This window comes from Numida meleagris, chromosome 1 (genome assembly GCF_002078875.1).
Source record: "Numida meleagris isolate 19003 breed g44 Domestic line chromosome 1, NumMel1.0, whole genome shotgun sequence".
Taxonomy (NCBI): domain Eukaryota; kingdom Metazoa; phylum Chordata; class Aves; order Galliformes; family Numididae; genus Numida; species Numida meleagris.
In genome coordinates, this window is record NC_034409.1 from 14,695,405 (window position 1) to 14,716,804 (window position 21,400).

The window sequence follows — 21,400 nt, forward strand, 5'->3', positions numbered from 1 at the left end:
CTGTTGACAGGGAGCCTCAGTGTGCTGCTTTAGTGAAGTATGTGTGTACAGCTCCTTAACATGAATTGGTTAAGTGCTTTGTGAACTTCACAGGTGGTTTTTTTCCCTCCAAGCATGGTTTACTATGTACATTTCAAGAACCAAACTTACACCATGTACACCACACTCACCTTTTCGGTGCTGACCTCTATTCCCATTTCACCTATCAGAAGTGTTTCAGTAAAATGAAACTTGCTTGAAGTTTAAAGCGGTATCATGCAGAGAGTAAATACTCCTTGTAGAGTACTACGGCGTATATGCTAGTTAACCACCAGAGGGTGCTATTTCTTCTTTCACTGCTGACTTTGTTCTGAGCAATCAGCCTGTGCTTCTCAGTAATTGGAGCTCTTACTTAGAATGATGTAGTTGGAACCAGTATTTTATTTGGAGATCTCTAGCTACTTTAAAAACAAGACTTGCAGAAACTCAAGGATTAATTTCAGCTACTGAAAATAACAAGGAACTTAATGACTCATACTAGGTACATACAGTGATACAAAAGTACTGTTTATTTTCAGTGTCAAAAAGTTACTTTTCTTTGGTTCTGTGACTTAAAAGTCAATATCAAACCTGTTCGCTTTATCAGGTCTCAGTGTAATGTCAAAAACAACTAATGTAATACTTGTTAAAACCCATTCTGAACACGAGCATTTCCTGCTCCCATTTATAAGCAGGTGCTGTACACGGCAACTTTCTGGCTGATTGTCTGTAAGAGGGAGCGAACGGTCTCTTCCAGCTCCACCAGCTGCTTGGCTTTGTCTTCCAGAACTTTTTGATTGTTTTCGTATGTATTTTCCAATTCTGTCAGCAAAGGAAGAGGAAAAACAGCTTGCTTAGATATGTTTTAATGCGGTAAAATATAAATCATAATCATTATGGAAAAACTACCATTCAAATTTATTTTCTCATGGAAGAAAATCTGACCTGTAGTGGAAAGGGCTGGACTGGCACCTTTTGTTTCCCCAATATCGGGACATAAAGCAAAGAAGTAATTTTCTGTAAGTGCAAAAAGTGTGTTTGTTCTGATTTGTGTTGGCCATAGTCGCCATTCTCTACTGTTGGGAGGCTTTTCTGTTGATGTGAAAAGCTTCAGCTTGTTACAGTCAAAAATATTCAGTGAGTCATTGTAACTGTGCAGGAACAACTGAGGGGAAGCATGGGTTCCTGGCCTGGCAAAAACAGGAGGAAAACTTCACTTCCTCCCTGGCAGTTAGGAGCCGACTGCCCCCTCCTGTTCCAATCAACTTCAACTGGCAGTTGTGTTAGATCCATCTGCAAGCTGGAACCGCTCTATCCTCACCACCCTTTGATTTAATGGCATTCCAGGGTGTGGCGGGGGGAGTACTGCTTGAAGATGGTGTTCTGGGCTGTCTGTCAAGAGTTTGACTGCTTTCAGTGTTGCTGAATGGGTTTGTCCTTGTCCTACTCATGGTACTTACGCTCTGATTCTTCTCTGTAGTGATTCTCTGAGCAGTGGTAGGTGCTGTACCAGACATTTATGTCTCTCTATAAGTTTTAGCTCTCTTTAATACCAGCCCTTCATTCCTGACTATGTTGTCTCCATAAGAATAAGGAAAACAGTCTGAACTTCAGCACCAAAGAATTAACTTTTTTTCTTTTCCTGCTGCTGATGAACACTTGCTTTAACAGCACAATAGTGCTTCATATTCAACAATGGTGCCTCACCTCCTCAGAACAGCCTTACCTTTGAGCAGCTGGAGCTTGCTGTTGGCTTGAGCCAACAATGCCTTCGCTTCCTCTTGCAACATGCTGGCTTTCCTCCTCGCATCAGCCGACTCCTCTGTCTTTTTGGTGATGAGATCCTCCACGGTTTTGTACTTGCTGTTCAGCTCGGTGTCGAGGACCTGTTGTTCCAGATACAAACACAAGATGGAGCCACTCAAAAGACAGTGCGAAAGGAGTTGCTCAATATCCGGGCTAAGGAGTGCGGAGCGTCAGCTCAGGTAACAAAAGCAACAACAACGGGGTCGAGGGATTTCCTGTTTAATATTTAAGATCTGAAGAGTCGGTGCAAAGGCTCAGCAGTGCCCTCTTGCAGATCCGTGGCTGTGCTACAGCTTTAACACTAGCACGGGGCAAGGATTGCAGTTACACAATTCTGTAACTCGGGGAAGTCACAGCCCCTAACAGCAGAGCAGTGGGGGAGGAACACCCTTGCTGCCTTTTCCGTAAGAACAGCTGCCTGCCTTGCGTAGGTGAGGGTACTGGAGAAGGCATCAGGTTCACTTTGCAGCTGTGCTGCTTCTCTGTGATGTGAAGGACTACTAGGGCACAAATGAATTCAGCTAGTAAGCAAGTTAACTTTCTGCGGCAGTACTAGAACTCTCTGGGGATCTGATGACCACCTGAAATACTACTTAGTGTTTGGAAATAATTGTTTGATGGATAATGCATCTCTCTTGGCAGAAAATGTCTCTTGAGACTGATGGGCTAATTCCAGCCAAAAGATTGGAGCAATGAAAACCTCCTTTGGCAGATTTGTCAATTGTTTTGTTAATGAACATTCTTTTGGTATTACGAAGGTATATAGCAGACACTGGGAATTATGCCATATGGTCGGAGTGAATTCTGCATCTCTGCTATTTAGAAATGAGACTAGTTTTATAGTGAGCTAAGGATTTATTCTTGCCACTTGATTCTGTATTTGCCTAACGTGGGTTTGTTTGGCCTGAACATCACTGCAGAAACAATTTTTTTTTTCCATCTACAGAGTATTTGCCAGTTGACCTGTGGCAGACAGCGAAGCTGAGGGACAGAAACAAATCTGTGAAAGGCTGATGTGTGGCAGGGAGGCAGGTTTCCTGCAGCTATTTTCAAACCTGACAACTTCCTCATGCTTGTATCTCTTTACATTTAGTAACAGATTGAGTAAAAAACACTTCAGTAAGTGCATTAAGCACTTTTTTTTTGTCACCAGCACTTGGCCAATAAATGAAGTGGATCAAATGAGTAGCGTTTGCCTACCCAACCCTAGTGTGAATTTTGTCGGCTTTCCTTTAGTATCTTTCCTGAACTTCTCACCTGTTTAACTTCTTCAGCATTTTGTTTTGCAGAAACAATTTTTTCTTCTATGTTGTCCACATTTTCTGAATTCGTAGCAGCCTTTTGCTTCAGGTCTTCAACGCTCCTCTCAAGCGCAAACAGACGTAAAGTGGCATTGTTCAATGTTTCTTCAGATGCTGCATTTTCAGATTGAATCTAACAGAAAGAGGGGAAAAAGATGCACTTTGTGAATATGATACAAGTTTTGAGTAAGTTCTGATCAACTTGTTAGGTCACATCCATAGATCTGGTATTTTAAGAAGTGTTTTATTTTGTTAAAAATGGACAATGGCAGTTGGGATGAAAAAGCCCACTGCTTTAAGATGAAGTACACTGAGGTTTCCAGAAGTGTTAAAGAACCTCATTAAGAATGACCTGATTGCTTTACAGGTGTGAGAGTTGCTTAATCTGCAAAAAGAACTTCACAAGTTAATTGTCAAGTGATATTGTTAAATGTCTGAAGCTGCCCACCTCTTAAGCTGGCCAAACTTAACGGTAGAGTTAGCACTATGGTCTCATGAGAGCTATGAGTTAAAGTCTGAAAATACATTATCTGACACAATTACAGCAATTACCACTTTAATCTAGCATCAGTTTTCTCCTGCTGCAGTGAATGGCATTGCCAGATAGTGTGGTTATGCCAATACACTACTGCCAAGGGACTGATATGTATGATGTTATAGGGATCTTGGCACACCTGCTACAGTCCTGCTCATGTAACTTCAGTGGTGCAAGATATGGGGTGAGAAAAGCCTTTTCTCTTAGTTAAGAGCAAGTAAGCCTCTAGTTATGTCTTACTGACTCAAAAGTTTATATAATAAAGGCCAGAACGGTTTAGATTCACTTTAAGTGCAGTCTTTGATTTGCCTAGACATCCTTAAAATGGTTTCTGAATATCAGATGTTTCTGCATCTTAAAGCATACTTGGAAATAACTTACTGAGGTCAGCAGGTCTTGAGTTCCTTTAATGTCTTCATCAGCTAGTTTTATGGCTTTTTCAGCTGCATTTTGAGCCTTTTCAGCTTCTTCTAGTGCTGCTTTCACCATGTCTGCAGTGACTTTAACATCCGTTGCACCTTTGCTGTGGAGCAAAACTAGGTTAGCACTAAAAATGCTTTTACTCTGGAATGGTCATACACTGCAAAAGGCCACTTTTGCCCCATAGTGAAAGAATGGGGAATCTGCTTTGTGTTAAGGTAAACTCTGCATTTCCTGGTAGAGTGAAATAGAAGTCTCATTCCAGTTCTTGGTGACCGTAAATACCTAATGCAGAATGGGGTTGCATACCTTGCTTTCTTAGCTTCCTCCAGTAGCATTTCTGCTCTGGCAATGTCCCCAGCGCTCTGCTGCAGAATGACCTCGACATCAGAAAGGCTTTCTACCCGTTCACGGATGTCTTCTGTCAGGGCTTGCAGCTGCTCTGGGGTGCTTGGCATCTCCATGTTCAACACTTCATTAGCCACTGCCTCGATGCTGTCCAGGTCAGCACTGTCTTCTACAGATAGGCAGAAATGACACAGGTGTCAGGTCTCAGTACTCACATTCTTCTCCACCTGCTCCCTCAAGAAGCAGAATCGTAGAAAAAAGCTGCTTCCTCCAGACTGCAGCACATCAAGGTACTACAACTGCTTCCTTAGGGTGACGCTTCACTCTAAGGAGAGGCCCAGCAGGCACATGGCCCTACCAGCACTGCTCTCTTGGAGGCCTTTTGCTGATCTCAGTGCTTAGCTACACCATGCTGGGGCTGGGGGGGGGCTGTGAGCCCAGAGAAAGGGAAGCCAACAGCTGCACATAAATGTATTTGTGCTAACAGTATACTCGGCCTTGTGCAAACAGAGAAGGAAGGGGTTGGCCATGCTGCCACTCACCAAGGAACAGGGCCCTCATTTAACCTTTACCTCCTTTCTCATATGGAGATAACCTCACAGTTTCTGACTGTGCCTGTCCTCCCCTTTAACAGCACTGTGCTGTTCTGGCCAGAACTCAGGAACACACTTGGCAAGTTAGAGAAGAACAATGGTCTCAGCTGAAAGGAACAAAACAATGTGCTCCAGATCGGCCTTTCTTTCCTATTGTCTTGGTTTTCTCATTCCCAGATTTCATCATACCCTTTAAATCTGACTGAAAAGAGCCAGGGGAGGACGATGACTATTGCGTTACCCCTTGGAGGATGATGCCAAAAAAGAAAAAAAAGTTTTCACAAGTGCAGAAATAAAAGACATAATGTGAGTCAAAGGTTTTTACGCATGAGGAAGTCTCTGATCTGTTTAATAAGATTTCTCAGATCTTCATTGCTTCTGTCCACTTGTTCTTTTGTAGCGTTGGTTTTGAGCAAAACTTCTTGGGCGTTTTGTTTGGCTTCATCGGCTCTCTGTTTTGCTTCAGAAACCTGAAGGGAAGAAAACAGTGGGCCTGGCTGCATATTTACGTATGCTTTCAGGCCTGATTTACAACAAAAATTCAGTTGGAGTCAGAGGTAACAGTAATGAGAAATGCTTCTTCTCATAAAACTCCCAGAACACTTTTAAAAGCTGGCCGTGATCCATGCCACCAATGCTAGTTTAAACAACTCAAGCTAATGTTTGGAGTTACGCATGGAACTTTACTTCAGCAAGCTCCCTTTCTGAGTATCTTTACAAGTACGATGATGTTACACAACTGGAAAGGAGAATTTTGAAGTAAGCCAGGCACATACTTTGTCAATTAGTGTCTAAACTTGGGTTACAACTATAAGATTTCCTTGCTGATTTTTTTTTTTTGTATCGCAACAACTGATGTATTACCATCCTGGAGAGTTGCTCAACTTCTGCCAATGCGCTGAGGATGTCTCTGTCGAAGTCCATGGCCTTCTGCCACGCGTTGTGAGCGACGGTGACCAGCCCCTCGCAGCCGGCTCCTCCGCACTTCCTCTGCCCGGCAGCAGTGCGGCAGTGCAGCCCCCCGCATTCAGACTCGGCACAAGAAGCTCCCACTGGAGTGCCACACATCTGGGAACGAGACAAGGGCAGGGATCACAGCCGTATTTTTATTGCTGAGCTGGGAGGGGGACGGCATCCTAAATACCACAGCATACATTTGACAATCTTTGTGGGTCCCGTCCAACTTGGGATATTCTATGATAGCAAATGATGCTGAAGTAGAGCAGATGTTTCCTGCATCAGGTCCATACCAGCATGGTCCATAGTCTTCCTATGCCCCTTCCACAACTCCCTGCCTTTAATTTGGTTGCAACTAGCCAGCTCCCAGCTGCTGGAGTAGCTTGAGGGCAGCCGTGCCTTCATTGTCTGCTTTTCCTGACTGTCAGCTTCACCAGAAAGCTGCATCTAGGCTCTGGCTTACAAGCTGGAAGCTACTACTGCCTATATTCCTTCTGTTTGAAGCCAGTCTTATTACTGTTAAAGGAAACAGTGGCCAACTCGAGCAGCTTTTTTAAAAGAGAAGAATGTGTTCTGTACAGGATAAACCCTTTTCCTTTGCTGCCTCGAGGAGAGCAAAGGAAAAGAGAAGAAAATACTGAGCTGAAATGCTTCAAGGTGAACAGGAAACTTCTTCAGCTCTCTTGACAAGCTGTCCTATTCCCTTCAATCAAATGTTTGTTCTGATTTCATCTTTCTGCAATCCTTTCCAATTTGTGACAATGTCAAGAAGGTATTCCCACAGAAAATACCAACTTTTTTTTTCTAAATAAAAACTTTAATTGGCAATTTTTACTAAGCTTATCCACTATTGTGGTCAACTGGACAATGAAATCAGTTAGAAGTTGCTCTAGCCAGATGGAAAATTGAAAAATCCTTTATTCCTGTGAGGTTCTTTTCCCTTTCCGCCCCACTCCTTACGCCAAAGGACAGTCACTAACTGATGTACTTCCAGCCAAGAATCTCTCTGGGAACACCGAGGGGCTGTGCCAAGTTGGCTGCAGCTGTCTCCTGTGAAGTGTAATAGATTCCCTCTTACCTGTTTGGCACGAAACCCAGCAGTAGCTAGAAAGCAAAAAGATTTTGTTTCTGCATCCCATGATTACACCTCCAAGCAACTAACTCAGTGTTTACCGCTTCGATAACATCTAACCAAGATTTTCGGTCCTCAAGAACACATTACGCAGGAATGTAGGGGCAGGGAAACTAAACAAAAAGATGCCTCTCTGTTCCCTCCCCAAGAAAAAGGCGACAGAGGATGGGGGTGGGTGGCTGTCATTGTAAAGCACCGGGGACAATTCGCTGTGTGAAGACCTCATCCTCTCACACAGGCCCGGCCTTGCCCAGAGGAGTTAATGAGCTCTCCCTTCTGTGGGACTTCAAGTGGAATTGTTCTCTGAATGCAGCCGGCTGCCTTCAAAGGGAAACTGAAGGAACACCCTGCCTCGCCCCAGAGAAAACCACCCTTGATCATATTTACAGATGAGCAGGCAGCTTCAACGCAGAGTGTGCCCTTTTGACTCCAGCTCCCTGTAAATTCTGCTTTGTCTCAAGCAGGAGGATGGGAGTGTGGCAATACCAAGGAGGGCAGCGTGAGCATGAGTGTGGCACAGGCATGGTGTATACTCTGAAACGCTGCAAAAACAAAGAGAGCAGCCCAGAAAAGCAAGCATGTTAACTGAGATTTAAGAGGTGGGCTCTTGGTCCAGTGGACTCACTAAACTTGGCTGCACTTGAGAGCTCTGTCCACAGCGAAGGGATTTGGCTTAGGACGTGATGAAAAGGTGCTCTGTCAGGACTGAGGTTCTAGAAGCAAGAGGGAGAACAAGATGAAGGGCTGGTGCCTGAAAACCTATAGATGTCTCGGCGCCCACACAATAACCCATCAACAATGAAATGCGATTTTTTTTTTTTTTTTTAAGGAACAAACAATTTCCCACTGTCCATCCCTAAACAGCTTCTCCCTGCCTGTTGCTTCTTCACAAGCCCAACTTTTTGCTGTAGGTTTTACCCCAGCAATTCTCAGCCACGTACCTTTGCCGATGCTTCGGCGAGATCCAGGCTTTGCAGCTTGCCCGCGAGTTCATCCAGGAGGCGCGACTGCTCCTCTTGCTTAGCCTTGAACTGGGCCTCCTTCTCATTGATCAAGTCCTCCACTTCCTGCCGCGTCTGCGCTGACAGCTCCACGGCGCTGTCAGGGTGGACAGTGGAAGCATTGACCCTTTCCTCTGCCTCCAGGGACATCTGGAAATACTTGGTGATGCTGTCCAAGGCTCCTGCAGAAATCAGACAGAGCCGCTCAGAAATCTGTTAAGTAACACCAAGTAATTTAAATCACGGAGGCTGGCGGATGGCACATCTGGGCTAGCATCAAGTTAAAGCAAACAACAGCCCCTGTAGCTGCACTCTGTGCTATTGTAAAGATGATGAAATTTGTCCTATCATTCGAATACTCAATTCTTTTTGGTTGAAAGTGTGTCGGGTTTGCTGGATTTAAAGTTAAACAGCTCTCTGACACAGGAACTGACTCTGCTTGCCCTGAGGGCGAATGGAGACCCAACCTTTTAGGTTTATAGGGCAACGGTCCATTTTCTAAGGATTCACATAGGCCGTTAGTTCTTGTTGCTGGATAGATGTCTGATGTATGGAGTCACTGCTTGGAAGCTGGTCAGAGCTCTCCCAAGAAACAACTTCTTGATGAAAGGTTCTGATTTATGGAAGCGTGCATTTTGGACAACGGCTGGAGAGGCCCCAGGAGGGTGAGAGGGACCCCGCAGGAGCAGCCACACTCTGCATCTGGGGGCAGCTCTCCTCCACACAGTGCCACAAGTCAGGGACTCCCCAGTTCCTCCAATGTTTTTGCCTCATTCTGTGAAATCCTACACTCACTGGAAACAACCTCAGACTTCCTGCGAAGCAGGAAATTAAAAAATAAATAAATACTTTAAGTTGGAATTAGGTCAGCTTTCAAAACTTCCCCAGAATTCGGTGGCCTGCCTCTCTCAGCAGGCTCTGACGGTGACGGAAGCCTGGCACAGCGCCATCCTGGCGGGCAAGAACTGGGCTCTTGTCCTATCACAACGGGCCGGGGAGTTCTGCAAACAGAATTTAACGGCCTGGGGAGAGCACACGGAAGGTGCAGGTGTATCCTGGAATCTGCTTCACTTCCAACCGTTGTGCCCCATCTAAAATGTATTTCAAGTCTTAAAAGTCTCTGAAGTTCTGGTGCCCCAGGAACTTAAGCCGACATTGCAACGCACAGGAGGGAGGGAAGGGGTGAGGGGGCAAAATAGAACTCCTGCTGCATCAGCAACTCTGCTAATGCACAGTGAGAAACTGCCCTCTAAGAACTGAGTTTCATTACATGTTAGAAGATTAACCTGGGATTTTAAACCGTGCACTAATTAAATCTTCAGCCACCCCACTGCTTTCTCCCCCTCCGTGTGACACTTACCCCGAACATCAGAGATCTTGATGAACTCTAGCTGTTCTGCCAGCTCCTTCACGACACGATCCAGGCTTTTGGCATCTGTCTCCAGCGCGCTCAGGTCAGCGTCAGTGCTATTGCTCTTCTCTGCTAAGGTTGACAGGCTTGCTTCTATGTCCGCTAACTTAACAGTAACATCAGCTGTCAGCTTGCTGTAGAACAGAGGAGCAGCACTTAGTGGGGGCAGAGGAAGGGCTGTAAGGCTCAGTTCAGCGCAGCGATGGTTACAGCTGCGCCGTGCTGCTCCCACGGCAGGGCCTGTCCTCCTTTGGTGGAGCTGTGATTTGTAACGACATGCCTACCTAGAATGCTGCTTTGTTTCCTTTATCACACAGAACTACTTTTTAATCTACAGCACGTTTATAAACTCAAAGCACCAAATTGCTCAGAAAACAGCTGCTTTGTGTAAGATTAACTGGAGGCAGATTCCAGAGGACTGGTGTAATGCTCTTGTACCATGGCAACTGCATAGGTCAGAGTTGACTACTATGATCCATACATAATTTGCTTCCCCCCCATCATAGCTACAAATGCAGTTTTGATTACTGCATTTCAGGGGGGAGTGGGAAATGGTTAGATGGTTTGGTTTTAATACAATGGATTCTTTTAGCTCCTCTGTAAAGATCCCTCCCCATCAGCCGTTCTCTAGGGCTAAGCAGAACCTCCTGCATGGCCTTAGTGCGCCCAGGAGCAGGCTTCAGCTGCTGGGATAACCCTAAAAGGAAAGACAACTGCACGATACAAGGCAGAGCTGCTGCAGAACAGAGCTGGCCACAGGAAACTGTTCCCATCCATGGCGATCCCACCATACCCAGCAATTCCTCATGCTGAGAGAACTGGGCAGTATTTAATCACTGTGATCAGTTTCCATCTCCCCCAGCAGCTCAGCAGGCTGCCGTTTGCCACCAGCCCTCCAAAATCCAATACTTGGTACACGCAGCCCAAACACAGCAGCAGTAGCCCCATGGGGCTCTCCAGCTGGAGGGGGGGTTGTAGGGCACAAGCCCGACCCTAATTGAGACACTGGTGCTTTGATCCTCTCCCACTTGCTTTGTGCAGTCCCCTGACAATGCACAAACAAAGCTCTAGCAGTTGCACAACTGCCCCATCTGAGAAAGCACAAACCCCCTTCTTTAGTGTGCTAAGGAACACGGGCTCTGACCCCGAGCAGAATGGAGACAAGCGCTGTTACCAAGCAGCTGCTGCCCCCACCCCAAGCTCCAAGTGCAGAAAGAAGCCCGAAGTTTCCAACCCATGGGCTACAGGCGGAAATCCAGGAATTTAATCTCTCCCCTCTTCATTCTCTCACACAATAGCAGTGGTTGTCCTTTGCCCCGGGGGGAGCGCAAGGCAAGCGTGAGCAGCTCGGTGCTAATTAGCAGCCGGTAATTAGCTGCCCAGTGCAGTCTGCGCTGCTCCTGCCTTCCCAGCCAGCTTTCTGCTCACAAGACAGGCGCTTAGTACCAGCACCAGGCACTCCAACAGGGCCACGCCGCGCCCTGCGGTGGTGCCCCCACACCCAGCGTGTGGCCTACACGTGCTCCCTACGCCCCAGCCCAGCGGTGTTCCCATTCCTCCCCGAGCTGGATTCATCCACGTAACTGCAACAGTACTCACTCTGCTTCCTCAAAGAGATTCCCAATGTTCTTCAGCGGCTCAGCAGCCGGGTTTTGAGCGATGATGGCTTTGATTTCACCCAGCTTCTCCTCCAGGGTGCTGAGCGTCTGCTGGTAGGGGCCGATGACCCCCGTGATTTTCAGGGCGTTTGCCCTATCCAGGAACTGCTGGGTGCGGTTGGTCAGCTCGCCAATGATGACGTCCCAGAGGGCGAAGCACTGGTGGCAGGGCACACAGTCGGGGAAGAAGCCCGAGTAGCCCCGCGAGCACTTGTCGCAGCGCGGGCCTTCCACCCCCTCGTTGCAGATGCACTGCCCCGTGGAGCGGTCGCACTGCGGGGTCTGGATACCACGGGGGTTGCAGTCACATGCTGAAAGGAGAAAAGGGCACTGTGAAGGCTAAGGGACATAAATGCAGGTATAACGGAGTGGCAAAATGAGGACAGAGGTGGTCTGTGGGTTACTATCAACTAACCGTGGCTGTATCTGCTTGGGTATGGGGAACCGGGGCTGAGCTGGAGGCAGAGGGGCAGAAGCTCCAGGGCAGGATGGGAGCGCCTCATGTGCACGTCTCAGAAACGGCCCAAAAACGGGGCGAGGCTGGGCACAGCCCACAGTGCTGGGGCATCCATCTGACAGCCACCAGAAGATCCTGTTTCATTCCTACCAGGCTAAGCAGAGCAAGGCTGCCCAGATGGGAAAAGAAATGCCAGGCAGGCACCCAGCAGGTTTAAGAGCAAGAAATGACCGAAACGGAAAAGGTGAACAAGGAACAACTGGTCACTGTCTCTACCAGCACAGCAGCAGGGAGTAACTGAGGAATGCAGCATACTGAGAAACAAACACCCTCCCCTGCACCTCCCACAAAAACACAAGCAGATAGCTCGTTACAGCGGTAAGCTAAGCTGCAGAGCTCCCTTCCACAAGACACTGTGGGTGCTAAAAGCTGAGGCGACTTCAGAGAAGACCAGGACCAATCCATGGGCCATAGAGCACAAAGGCTGGGGCCTGCCTTTAGGTGTGCTCCCAGACACTGGAAAATATTCGGGGGGAGGGATGCATAGGGACTGGGGTGCAGCCCCGGCATCCAGGGCCTGGCACGCGGCTGATGTTCCACCCACACAGAAGATGGGTAAAAATCAGGCATGGAGAAGCAGAGCAGAGAGATGCAAAACGATGTACGTGGTCACGGGCAGCCCTGCCCACAGGGAAGATGGGCGCCTGCTCCAGCGTGGCCTGCACGCTGCTCGTCATCCTCCAGGTGGAATCAGGCCCATTAACAGATTTTTTGTAAATTAATTCACACGATGAGTGATAAATTCAAGTGATGAGATTTGGGCAACACCCTTTCTACTAACAAGCTTTTAGAAGAACAACACACTTCTTCTTCAGCACTAACCTGCGAGGAGTTACTCCATTCACCTTCTGATGCACGGTCATTTCTGAAAGCACGCTCTGCACACAGAGCAGAGGCAGTTTCCATGCAGCAGAGCTGCCACTTGCCCTCTCCTCCTTAATTACACAGGCAACAGCAGAGGAAACTACCACCCTGCAAAGTTCTCAACAAAGGGATGCTGCAAAGAATAGAAAGAGGCTCTGAAAATATGCAGCTCATCTACCTGCCATCATGGTACTGTAAAGCAGGTCAAGCACATGTTCCAGGACTGAAATACCCGATAAAAGCCTTCACTTAAGCATCCATCTAGCAGGCACCCTTGAAGGAGGTTCATGGCTCAAAAAATGGTCCATAAATCAATTCATACACCCCAAGCGCGTGCCCCCTTGACAGAGGGCAAAACAAAGCCGTTCTCAAGATTGGGCATTGTTTGCTCCAACTCAAAACACAGTGGTGGTCTTCAGTTCAAGAACTGCACAAAGAGCCTCAGCGGAACAAGTCAGTCCTCAGCAAAATGACTTTCTTGTACAATGTGAGTATGATAGGCAAGAGACAAAAATAACTTCTGCCGCCTGCACAATTGAGCAAAATGGTCCTTTGTTCTCTGAATTACACCCCGACACAAGAGATTGTTTTTACTTTACATCAAAAGTGCTTAAGCAGTCAGCCTGCCATGGGATATGTTCCCTGCAGGCAAACTGGCGAGTTCCTGTTTGCAGGAGGTCAGTTAACCCTTCTGACAGCTAATAAGGCTCTCGGTAGAATGATGAATTGTCCACATTCCACTGCACAGAAAGAGGCGAAACGGCATGTGGCTTTTCTCAGGGATCTGATCAAGTTACCCGAATACCTGCTGCTGGCAAATCAGATCACTATATTTATGTGCAAGTTTTAAAAGTGGAATAAGTAAATGAATAAATGTTGGTAATTTCACTCTTGAATACCTACACGTTCAGGAAAGGCTGATGATATGGCTTTGGTAACACTTACACTGCAATGTGGATTACAAAATCTCCGGAGCCAGAAGATGCTGAGCGCGAGGAGGAAGATCTAAGCACTAACATTTGCAAAGCTACAGCTCAAACTCTACAACTGCCTGCTGGGAAAGGAGACGATAAATAGCAGGGAGTCGTTCCTTGTAAATACAGCACAGCAGTTGGAAGATCATCACATTCCCTGAATTCTATGAAATGTCCAAACTGAACTTTGTGGAACCCATGTGAAAATCGTACAAGGTGAACAGAAACATTACTATGGGTTATTTCTCCATTTAGGATTCTGCACCAAGGCCAGAAGAGACACTGCTGGCTCCACCTGAGTTCAGTTGCGTGACTGTGACACGTATTAAACAGCTTTCAAAAGTGTTGGACTTTCCCTTCTTTATGATCTACCCAGGACACTAACCATGTGCAGGACCACACCAGTTTTGAAAATAAAAGTAAAGTTGAAGATCATTTTATCTCGATTTTTAAATAAAATCGGGTAAAGAGAAACAAGAAAAAAGTCTCCCTCGGCACTGGAATAGGGAGATTCCAGTACATTTTCTTGCCATCTTGTACATTTTGGATGTGTTTCTACGTTTGTGGTATGGTCTCTCTAGCTACAGCCCACGGACAGCTCCACACAGTGGCAATGACTGCAATTTTCTGAGATTCTCACCAATGAATGACTCTTACAGAGTATGGACGGCCTTAGTGAAGGGCTTCCAGCCAACACTGGAACCAGCCAGGCTCTGGGCACCTCTATCAGATGTAGGAGCCCCATTTCCAGACACTGCATTAACAATACTTGGCCAGCCAGAAACCCACAAGAGCTGTTCTGCTCTCCAAGGCCCCATGGAACAGTACCTCTCCCATCTCCAACCCCTCTAGCAGAGCAGTCCTGTCTCCTGGGCTCTGGCTATTCCACGCACTGGAAAGAACTAATCCCAAGGCTCTGTTGCAGCAACAATCTTCTCTTCACAGCAAACTTCACCAATTTCAGCTGTGGCCAGTTCCCAGCTGGAAGTAGGCAAGCCCCAGCCGAAGCCATGTAACACAATGTAGACAGGAGCACCTTGAACACCGTGGGGCACCAGTGCAGACTTCAGCTGCCCATGTAGCAGCTGCTTCCCAAGCACCCGCTGGCTTCAGTCTCTGTGAGACCTCAGGGTACATCCCCCTTGCAGTAAACTTGTCCTAAAGGGACAAAAGCATGGTGACAGTAGTAGGATCCATGTGAAAGGAAAAGAGGACCTTTCCAGGTACAGCCTGGCAAAGGCTAGCACAGGACTACCAAATAGTTTTTGGTGAAAGTACCCTAGCATCATTTGTAGCCACAGCAGTTCCTGCTTCTCTACCACCTTGTTCATTGATATCCAGATATTTCTACAGCCACAGTGTGACCCGCCTCCTGCATGGCTCCCTGCTAAGGATTCTCTCTGCTACAGCAGTTTTGCTTTTGGTGTACTCCAACAGGTTAAGTCAAACACACCCTTCAGAGTACAGACTGGCTCTGGAGAGTTTGGCTTAACCAGCATGCTCATTAGCCTGACATAGCACTCAAGCAGCTTTACCATGGCTAATTTTAGCACATGCGTGGTTATCAATCTCATTTTTCCCAAGAAAAACACGAAACACACAGGTACATCTAGGGATGCATAAGTCTTTTAGGTATTATTCAGTTGCGAGTGATGGATGGCTTCATACAGCTTCACTTAATGTCATTCATTTGGAATAGGGAAAAACAAACGAAGTCCTGTATGCTCCTTTTAAATGCTGCGCCTATTAGACTAGAGTACTTTAGCAACTAGAAATTGGAGAGACTAATTCATTTCGTACTATAAAATGATACAGATGCAGAGTTTACTACAAGAGATTAAGATGCCCCAACCCATTTGGGTTGGAAACAGCCTCCAAGACAAACAGCTGACTATTCTCCTTTTGCTGACAGGGGTGGAAGAGGGTCGGGGTGAAGGTCTGCAAGTTAATGCAGACTGGCTGCTTGCTTTGAAGATCAGTGTTGGGCACAGATCAAATCTGTCCCCGGGTAAGCAGAGCAGGAAACTTAAGTACCTCCCATGGAAAATAGAGGGGAGTAAAAGAAGCTTTTGAAATCACTGGCCAAGGATTTGAGGGTTTTCAAAGAAGCATTTACTAAATCAAACAATAGCTTTCTGTTCTGAAATGTCATTTTGGAGCTGGATGTATTGTTTTCTTTAATGGAGTGTTTAACTCAGTCATACATTCTGTGGCATTCTCCTATTTAAACGAAGTCACATTTTTAGCAGGAACATTTTCTAGCCAAATTCTTCACTCAGATCTGCTGATAAGCAATCCGTGACTACAAAACACTGTATGTGCATCTATTCACAAATGTGTGTGCACACATGAACATGCACACACAGAGGATCCAGAACTTTCACATTATCTTCACGGATGCAATTCAAGTAATTTTTTTCCTGATCTCCAAGATAGAACTAGGACCCACACATTTGACCGTGGCCTTGTAGAAATGTAAGGGGAGAAATCGCAAAGAAGCAAATGACAGCTCTGCTACCTTTCCCCCTGATTTAAGTATTTGCAATTCACTTCCATTTCAACTGCAGCGAATCAGTATGTTGCTATCTAATGGATGATGAAAGGGCTGGACAAAGGGTAGTCAAGGCATTTAATGCCTTAGTGCAGGTTGATAGGAACAAGTAAATGTCGTAAGTGATCCTACACAAAACTGAAGAGGAATCATTTTTGCAGACATATTTTCTTTCCTGCTTGAGACGAGGGATGGAGAGCATGAAACATGCAACTCCTTCACGGCAAAAAAACAATGGGTTTGTTCAAACATGATTTCCTGGCATCACTTCCAGGCGGTACTGAGGCACTATGATAAAACCATTCAGCGATTTGTTAGGTTGAAAGTTTTGCAGAGCTAGCAAATTTCTTCTGAATCATTGTCTATTGACTCAGATTACACTGCAAGCATATTGCTAACTCCTCAGCATTGTGACTCTCCGTATGAGTGCTAAGATAAGATCCTGGCTCAGAATTAACAGAGTTGTGCTGTGTTTTAACACGCTAGCAGACTGGGCCAAAAGGGCAATTTCCTGCAAACCACCAACATTAATTACAGAATTTTGACCACAGGTCAATTTAAATTGAAAAAAACTCGAAGTCACATTTCCTTTAGTGTTCATCTGACTTCCTTTAGAGAAAAGGAGATTAAATATCTGCTCATCTCCCTGCTGAAAAAGACCTGGGGTACTGGTGGATGGCAAGCTGGACATGAGCCAGCAATGTGCCCTCACAGCCCAGAGAACCAACCATACCCTGGGCTGCATCAAAAGAAGCATGGCCAGCAGGGCAAGGGAGCTGATCCTGCCCCTCAGTGCAGGAGAGACATGGACCTGCTGGAGCATATCCAAAGGAGGGCTACAAAAATGATCCAAGAGATGGAACACCTCTCCTACGAGGACAGGCTGAGAGCTGGGGCTGTTCAGCCTGGAGAAGAGAAGGTTCTGCGGTGACCTGACTGTGGCCTGTCAGTATCTAAAGAGGAACTACAGGAAAGAAGGGGACAGACTCTTTAGCAGGGTCTGTGAAGACAAAACAAGGGAAAATTGCTTCAGGCTTAAAGAGGGTAGACTTAGGTTGTATATAAGGAAAAAGTCTCTTACAGAGAGGGTGGTGAGGCTCTGGAACAAGTTGCCCAGGGTAAGACTCAGATGTTAAATTAAGCCTGTGGAGCCTATTCCTAAATCACAATGGGATAACTTTCAATGAGTCGGTATTTCAGCGCCAGGTATTCAACAAAAAAACAGAAAAGCAACTTTCTGCCAATGTCTGTAACGAGTGCTCAATAAAGACATCACTCTTTTTCATCTTAGCTCAAGTAGATTCTATTATTTTATGGTAAGGCTTGATACTCAAATCCAACACAGAAGAATACTGACGCATTTGTAGTTCATGTTAAGGGGACAGAGGAGCACAACCTAACTTTGAATCCCATACACTGCCCTTTCATAACTGTGGTCTGTTTGTTCCATTTATTAAAACACTAACGATACTAAAATTGTCATTTCTTTGTACTGTATGAAGCATATAAACTTCACATATATATTGTGCGAGCATCTTGTTCAAACTGCATCAGCAACCACAGCATATCTCAGGGGCTTCCCATGAGCCTGGAGCCTCCTGCCAGCAAGCAGAGCTCCGCATGCCCAGTCCTGCAGTCTGCTTGCCAGGCTGTGGAAAAGTTCCAGCAGAAAGCTCGGGAGACTTGAGTTTCTTTTGTAATCTTTGTAATACTACTATTTACTACCTTAGCAAGGATTTTTATATGCACACACACGCTCACATGCACGCTTGCACAGTTAAACACAGCCCATAGCTGAAGCAAAGGCCAGAGATTTGCAAATGGGCTGGCTCTGACCCTCAGCCCAGCTCCTGCTCACTGCAGTCCTCACAGGGACCCACACAAGGCTGAAAGATGCACTGGGATTTTCCTCATCTTCTGCGCTTCTCTTATGCTGTTTTCCAGCATTACGTTAAATTAAAATAATAATCATTGTGCTTTTTATTTAAGTATGGGGTAAGGAGAACCAGTCCTACAGACCCAGGGTGCTCTCTCTGCAGTGTGCGTTCCCCGTGGGTGGTGGCACCATACCCAGTAACGGGGGGTTGCACTGCTGCCCAAATGGAGGCATGCACCTAACCAGTCTGGCCCTACTGCCATCACTAGCGAGACAGAGGGGAGACATCACATGCTTTCCCTCCACTGCAGGGAGCACAGGCTGCAAAACCAAGCACCCAGACCAAGAACAAAAACCTCTTGCCCGACTGCAGCACGAGGACACCTCCAGCCTCTCCCATCTCCCGCTTCACCGTCACCTGTTTTACAAAGAAGGGTGTCACAGGGCAGGACAGCCCTGATTTCTCAGCAGGACCTGCTATCTGTTGGTGCCAGCAGGTTGAACACAGCTTGTGAAGAAGCCAGGCGTTACCGCCCTTCGAGCAACGCACCCTCAGATTTCCGCCCTTCGGCAGATGCCCAGCCCAGTGGAAGATCCTACTGTGGAGATGCACACGCTCCACGTCAGTTTGGTGCCTGCAGTGAAGTGTGTTTATCAGTACTTACATGGTTCAGAGCTCTCAGACAGCTCCCAATCCATGTCAATTTGTGTCTTCTTCCCACAAGTTACACAAAACATGGCTATTTTGGCTGCTTCAGCTGAGTAAGGGCTCATCTTTGTGACATATCCCCTTCAACTTCAGTTTCAGCTTAATTTTGGCTGCAGGCCCCACTGAAGTTATTTTCCAAGGGCACTGCTCTGTAATTCCTTTAAAAGCACAGTTGTCCAGGTCTCCTGCAAACCACTTATCTCAGAAAGCTATGACCTTCCCACGCAGCAGTTGCATTTCTGACAGCGTTCCACCAGTTAGGACTGAACAAGTTCTGAGAAGCTATTCTGTTCCCTCAGAGACCATCCTTCAATGGATTTGAAGGAAAGTGCAGTGCTTTTTTGGAATAAAATAGGTTCCAAGGAATACATTCTCTTTCTACTACAGAAAGGTTAAAAGCAGGTTTCCACATGCTCAAAAGGCAGCAGAAACTTGATGAGAGGTCAGAAATGTTGGTTCGCAGAAAAATCTTGCTGATAAGGTATGCAGATGGACTCCATCAATAAACCCTGATGGAGACAGCTGATACCAGGAGACAACCACTGCCCTGGAGCAGCATGATGCAGCCGGCACGGCCAGAACACACACAGCTTCCGAAAAGAGAAACCTAATACGTGCTCAGGAACCAGGACAATTCCCCAGCTCTTTCATCTGCAGCATTAACCAGGTACCTGTGACCCTCCTACCTGCTCAGATAATGGGCGCTGAGGTGTCCCTATTTATTAAAGACCACAGCAAGCACATTCTTCCCTGCAGGAAAAAATAACTTAATCAATTGCAAACCCTCCTGGCAAAGACTCCTATTTGAACGGATCAGAGATACAAGTTTGTTCTGGTCTGGACAGTGTTTGAAGTTTCTTTTTCAGCTAATGAACAGACTTGTTTATAATGAAAGGACAGAGAGAATCCAGTTTTCTAAACAATCGACTTCATGGCACTCTGTTTTCCCACATGCAGCTATGGCTAGCTAGCTGTATGGTCACTTTGTCTTTCCTGTTTTCATCTGAAATAAAAGGAAGATCTCCTAAATCAAAAATCTAACTTTTTCAACCAGCCTCCCTAATGAGACACAAACAGGGACAGAGTCTTCCACTACGTAAAATCCAAAGACAATGAAACCTGCTTCCAGATCAATTCTCAAACTCAAACAAGGGTTTTCTAACCACACTAGCCTACCTGCCAGTGCTGCAAAGTAAAGGTCAGAGAATAGTTAGTCTCTAAACAAAGAGGTCTGTTTCTATGGAGGAGCCCAATAAGACATATAATAAGCCATACGAATACCACTCCAGGCTCCTGCCATTATCTCCAGAAAGGCACCTGACCCAGGAAGGAACCAAAGTGTTGAGATGGACCCCAACAAACCTCCCTCCCTCTTGAGGTGGGAAGGCTACATGATGCTGGACTCACCTCGGCACTCCACACTTGGGTCACCCCAGAAGAGCTCCTGGCACTCCCGGCAGGTCCGGCCTCCAAAGCCCGGCATGCAATGGCACTGACCCGTGAACTGCCAGAAACAGGGATGCAGCCACCTCAGTGGGGTCACCAGAGCCCAAAGGCTCTCGCCCTCCCCAACCCAGCACCTGTGGCACACACAGACAACACTAGCAGAGCCAGAGTTGGGTTGGAAGGGACCTTAAAGATCACTGAGTCCAGCTCACTCACCACAGGCAGCAATACCACCCCCAGCTCAGGCTGCCCAGGGCCCCATCCAACCCAGCCTTGAACACCTCCAGGGATTGGGCACCCACAGCCTCTCCGGGCAGCTGTGCCAGTGCCTGTCGTCTGAGTAAAGAATTTCTTCTTTATGTCTAATCTAATTCTACATCTTTTAGCTTAAAATCTTTGCCCATTGCCGGGTTACTACAGGCCCTGGCAAAAAGTCTCTCCATCTCTCCCACAGGCATTCTGGAAATATGGAAAGACCACAGTAATGTCAGCTCAGAGCTCTCTCCTCTCCAGGTTGAGCAATCCCAGCTCTCTCAGCCTCTCTTTGCAGGAGAGCTGCCCCAGCCCTCTGATCAAGCTCCTGGTGGCTTTGGGCATCAGGCTGTGGTGGCAGCCAACATGGTGCAACTATCTAAGGTAACTTTATCCCCTATCTCCCTCACACATCGTCCCACAGTCCCTGGCTGCCACACAAGCAGGGTGAACCATGGCTCAGACACCGCGTGGCCCAGGACCAGCATTTGGTGGACACATCCCATCACAGTCCAGCTGCAGAAACGCTGCGGATGGCTCCCTGCGGCCTTCTCACCTCATTGCAGGCCGGCCCGAGGGAGCGGGCAGTGTCGCAGTCGCAGGGCTCGCAGCCGGTGCCGCTGGCCAGCCTCCAGGTGTGGGGCGCGCAGTGGTCGCAGGTCTGCCCCACCACGCCGGGCAGGCAGCGGCACTGCCCCGTGGCTGCCTCGCAGCGGCAGTTCTCTGCGTCATCGCAGTCCTCCCGCACAGTGCCCAGGTAGTTGCAGACGCACTCTGCAAAGAGAAGAGGTGGCGGCTTGGGTGTGTGGCATGGCACCCTGGTATGCACCCCTCAGCGCTCCTTGGGTCCCAAGATGGCCAGTTCTACAGCCACTGCCCCAGTGTGTGCATTGTGGCTGGAGGCCACGGTGATCTTGTGCAGGCCTCCAAACTTCCTACTCTTCTTGTCTCCTTCTTTACAAAGGAGGCCCAGGTCTTCCTGGCTATCAGCCTGCTGCAAGACAGATCTGCTCAGAACTACCAGTGACACA

The 21,400-nt window shown here is 47.2% G+C and overlaps 1 protein-coding gene and 1 long non-coding RNA gene across 2 annotated transcripts in view; one reads left to right on the forward strand and one right to left on the reverse strand.

The window, feature by feature from the left end:
* Positions 526–21,400, reverse strand: part of LAMB1 (laminin subunit beta 1) — a 41,961-nt gene continuing 21,086 nt past the window's right edge. Inside the window, exons 22-33 of the mRNA XM_021384607.1 lie at positions 20,926–21,143; positions 20,079–20,175; positions 11,122–11,491; positions 9,472–9,656; positions 8,052–8,293; positions 5,886–6,089; positions 5,347–5,491; positions 4,390–4,597; positions 4,042–4,183; positions 3,082–3,258; positions 1,745–1,904; positions 526–840 (exon numbers count right to left, since the gene is read on the reverse strand). Coding sequence (XP_021240282.1) covers positions 704–840; positions 1,745–1,904; positions 3,082–3,258; positions 4,042–4,183; positions 4,390–4,597; positions 5,347–5,491; positions 5,886–6,089; positions 8,052–8,293; positions 9,472–9,656; positions 11,122–11,491; positions 20,079–20,175; positions 20,926–21,143 — 2,285 coding nt within the window. The 3' untranslated portion in view covers positions 526–703. The remainder of the gene's footprint in view (positions 841–1,744; positions 1,905–3,081; positions 3,259–4,041; positions 4,184–4,389; positions 4,598–5,346; positions 5,492–5,885; positions 6,090–8,051; positions 8,294–9,471; positions 9,657–11,121; positions 11,492–20,078; positions 20,176–20,925; positions 21,144–21,400) is intronic.
* Positions 1,852–3,009, forward strand: LOC110392391. Its single transcript, XR_002434336.1, has 2 exons — positions 1,852–2,003; positions 2,771–3,009. It is a non-coding gene; the product is annotated as an uncharacterized LOC110392391 (long non-coding RNA).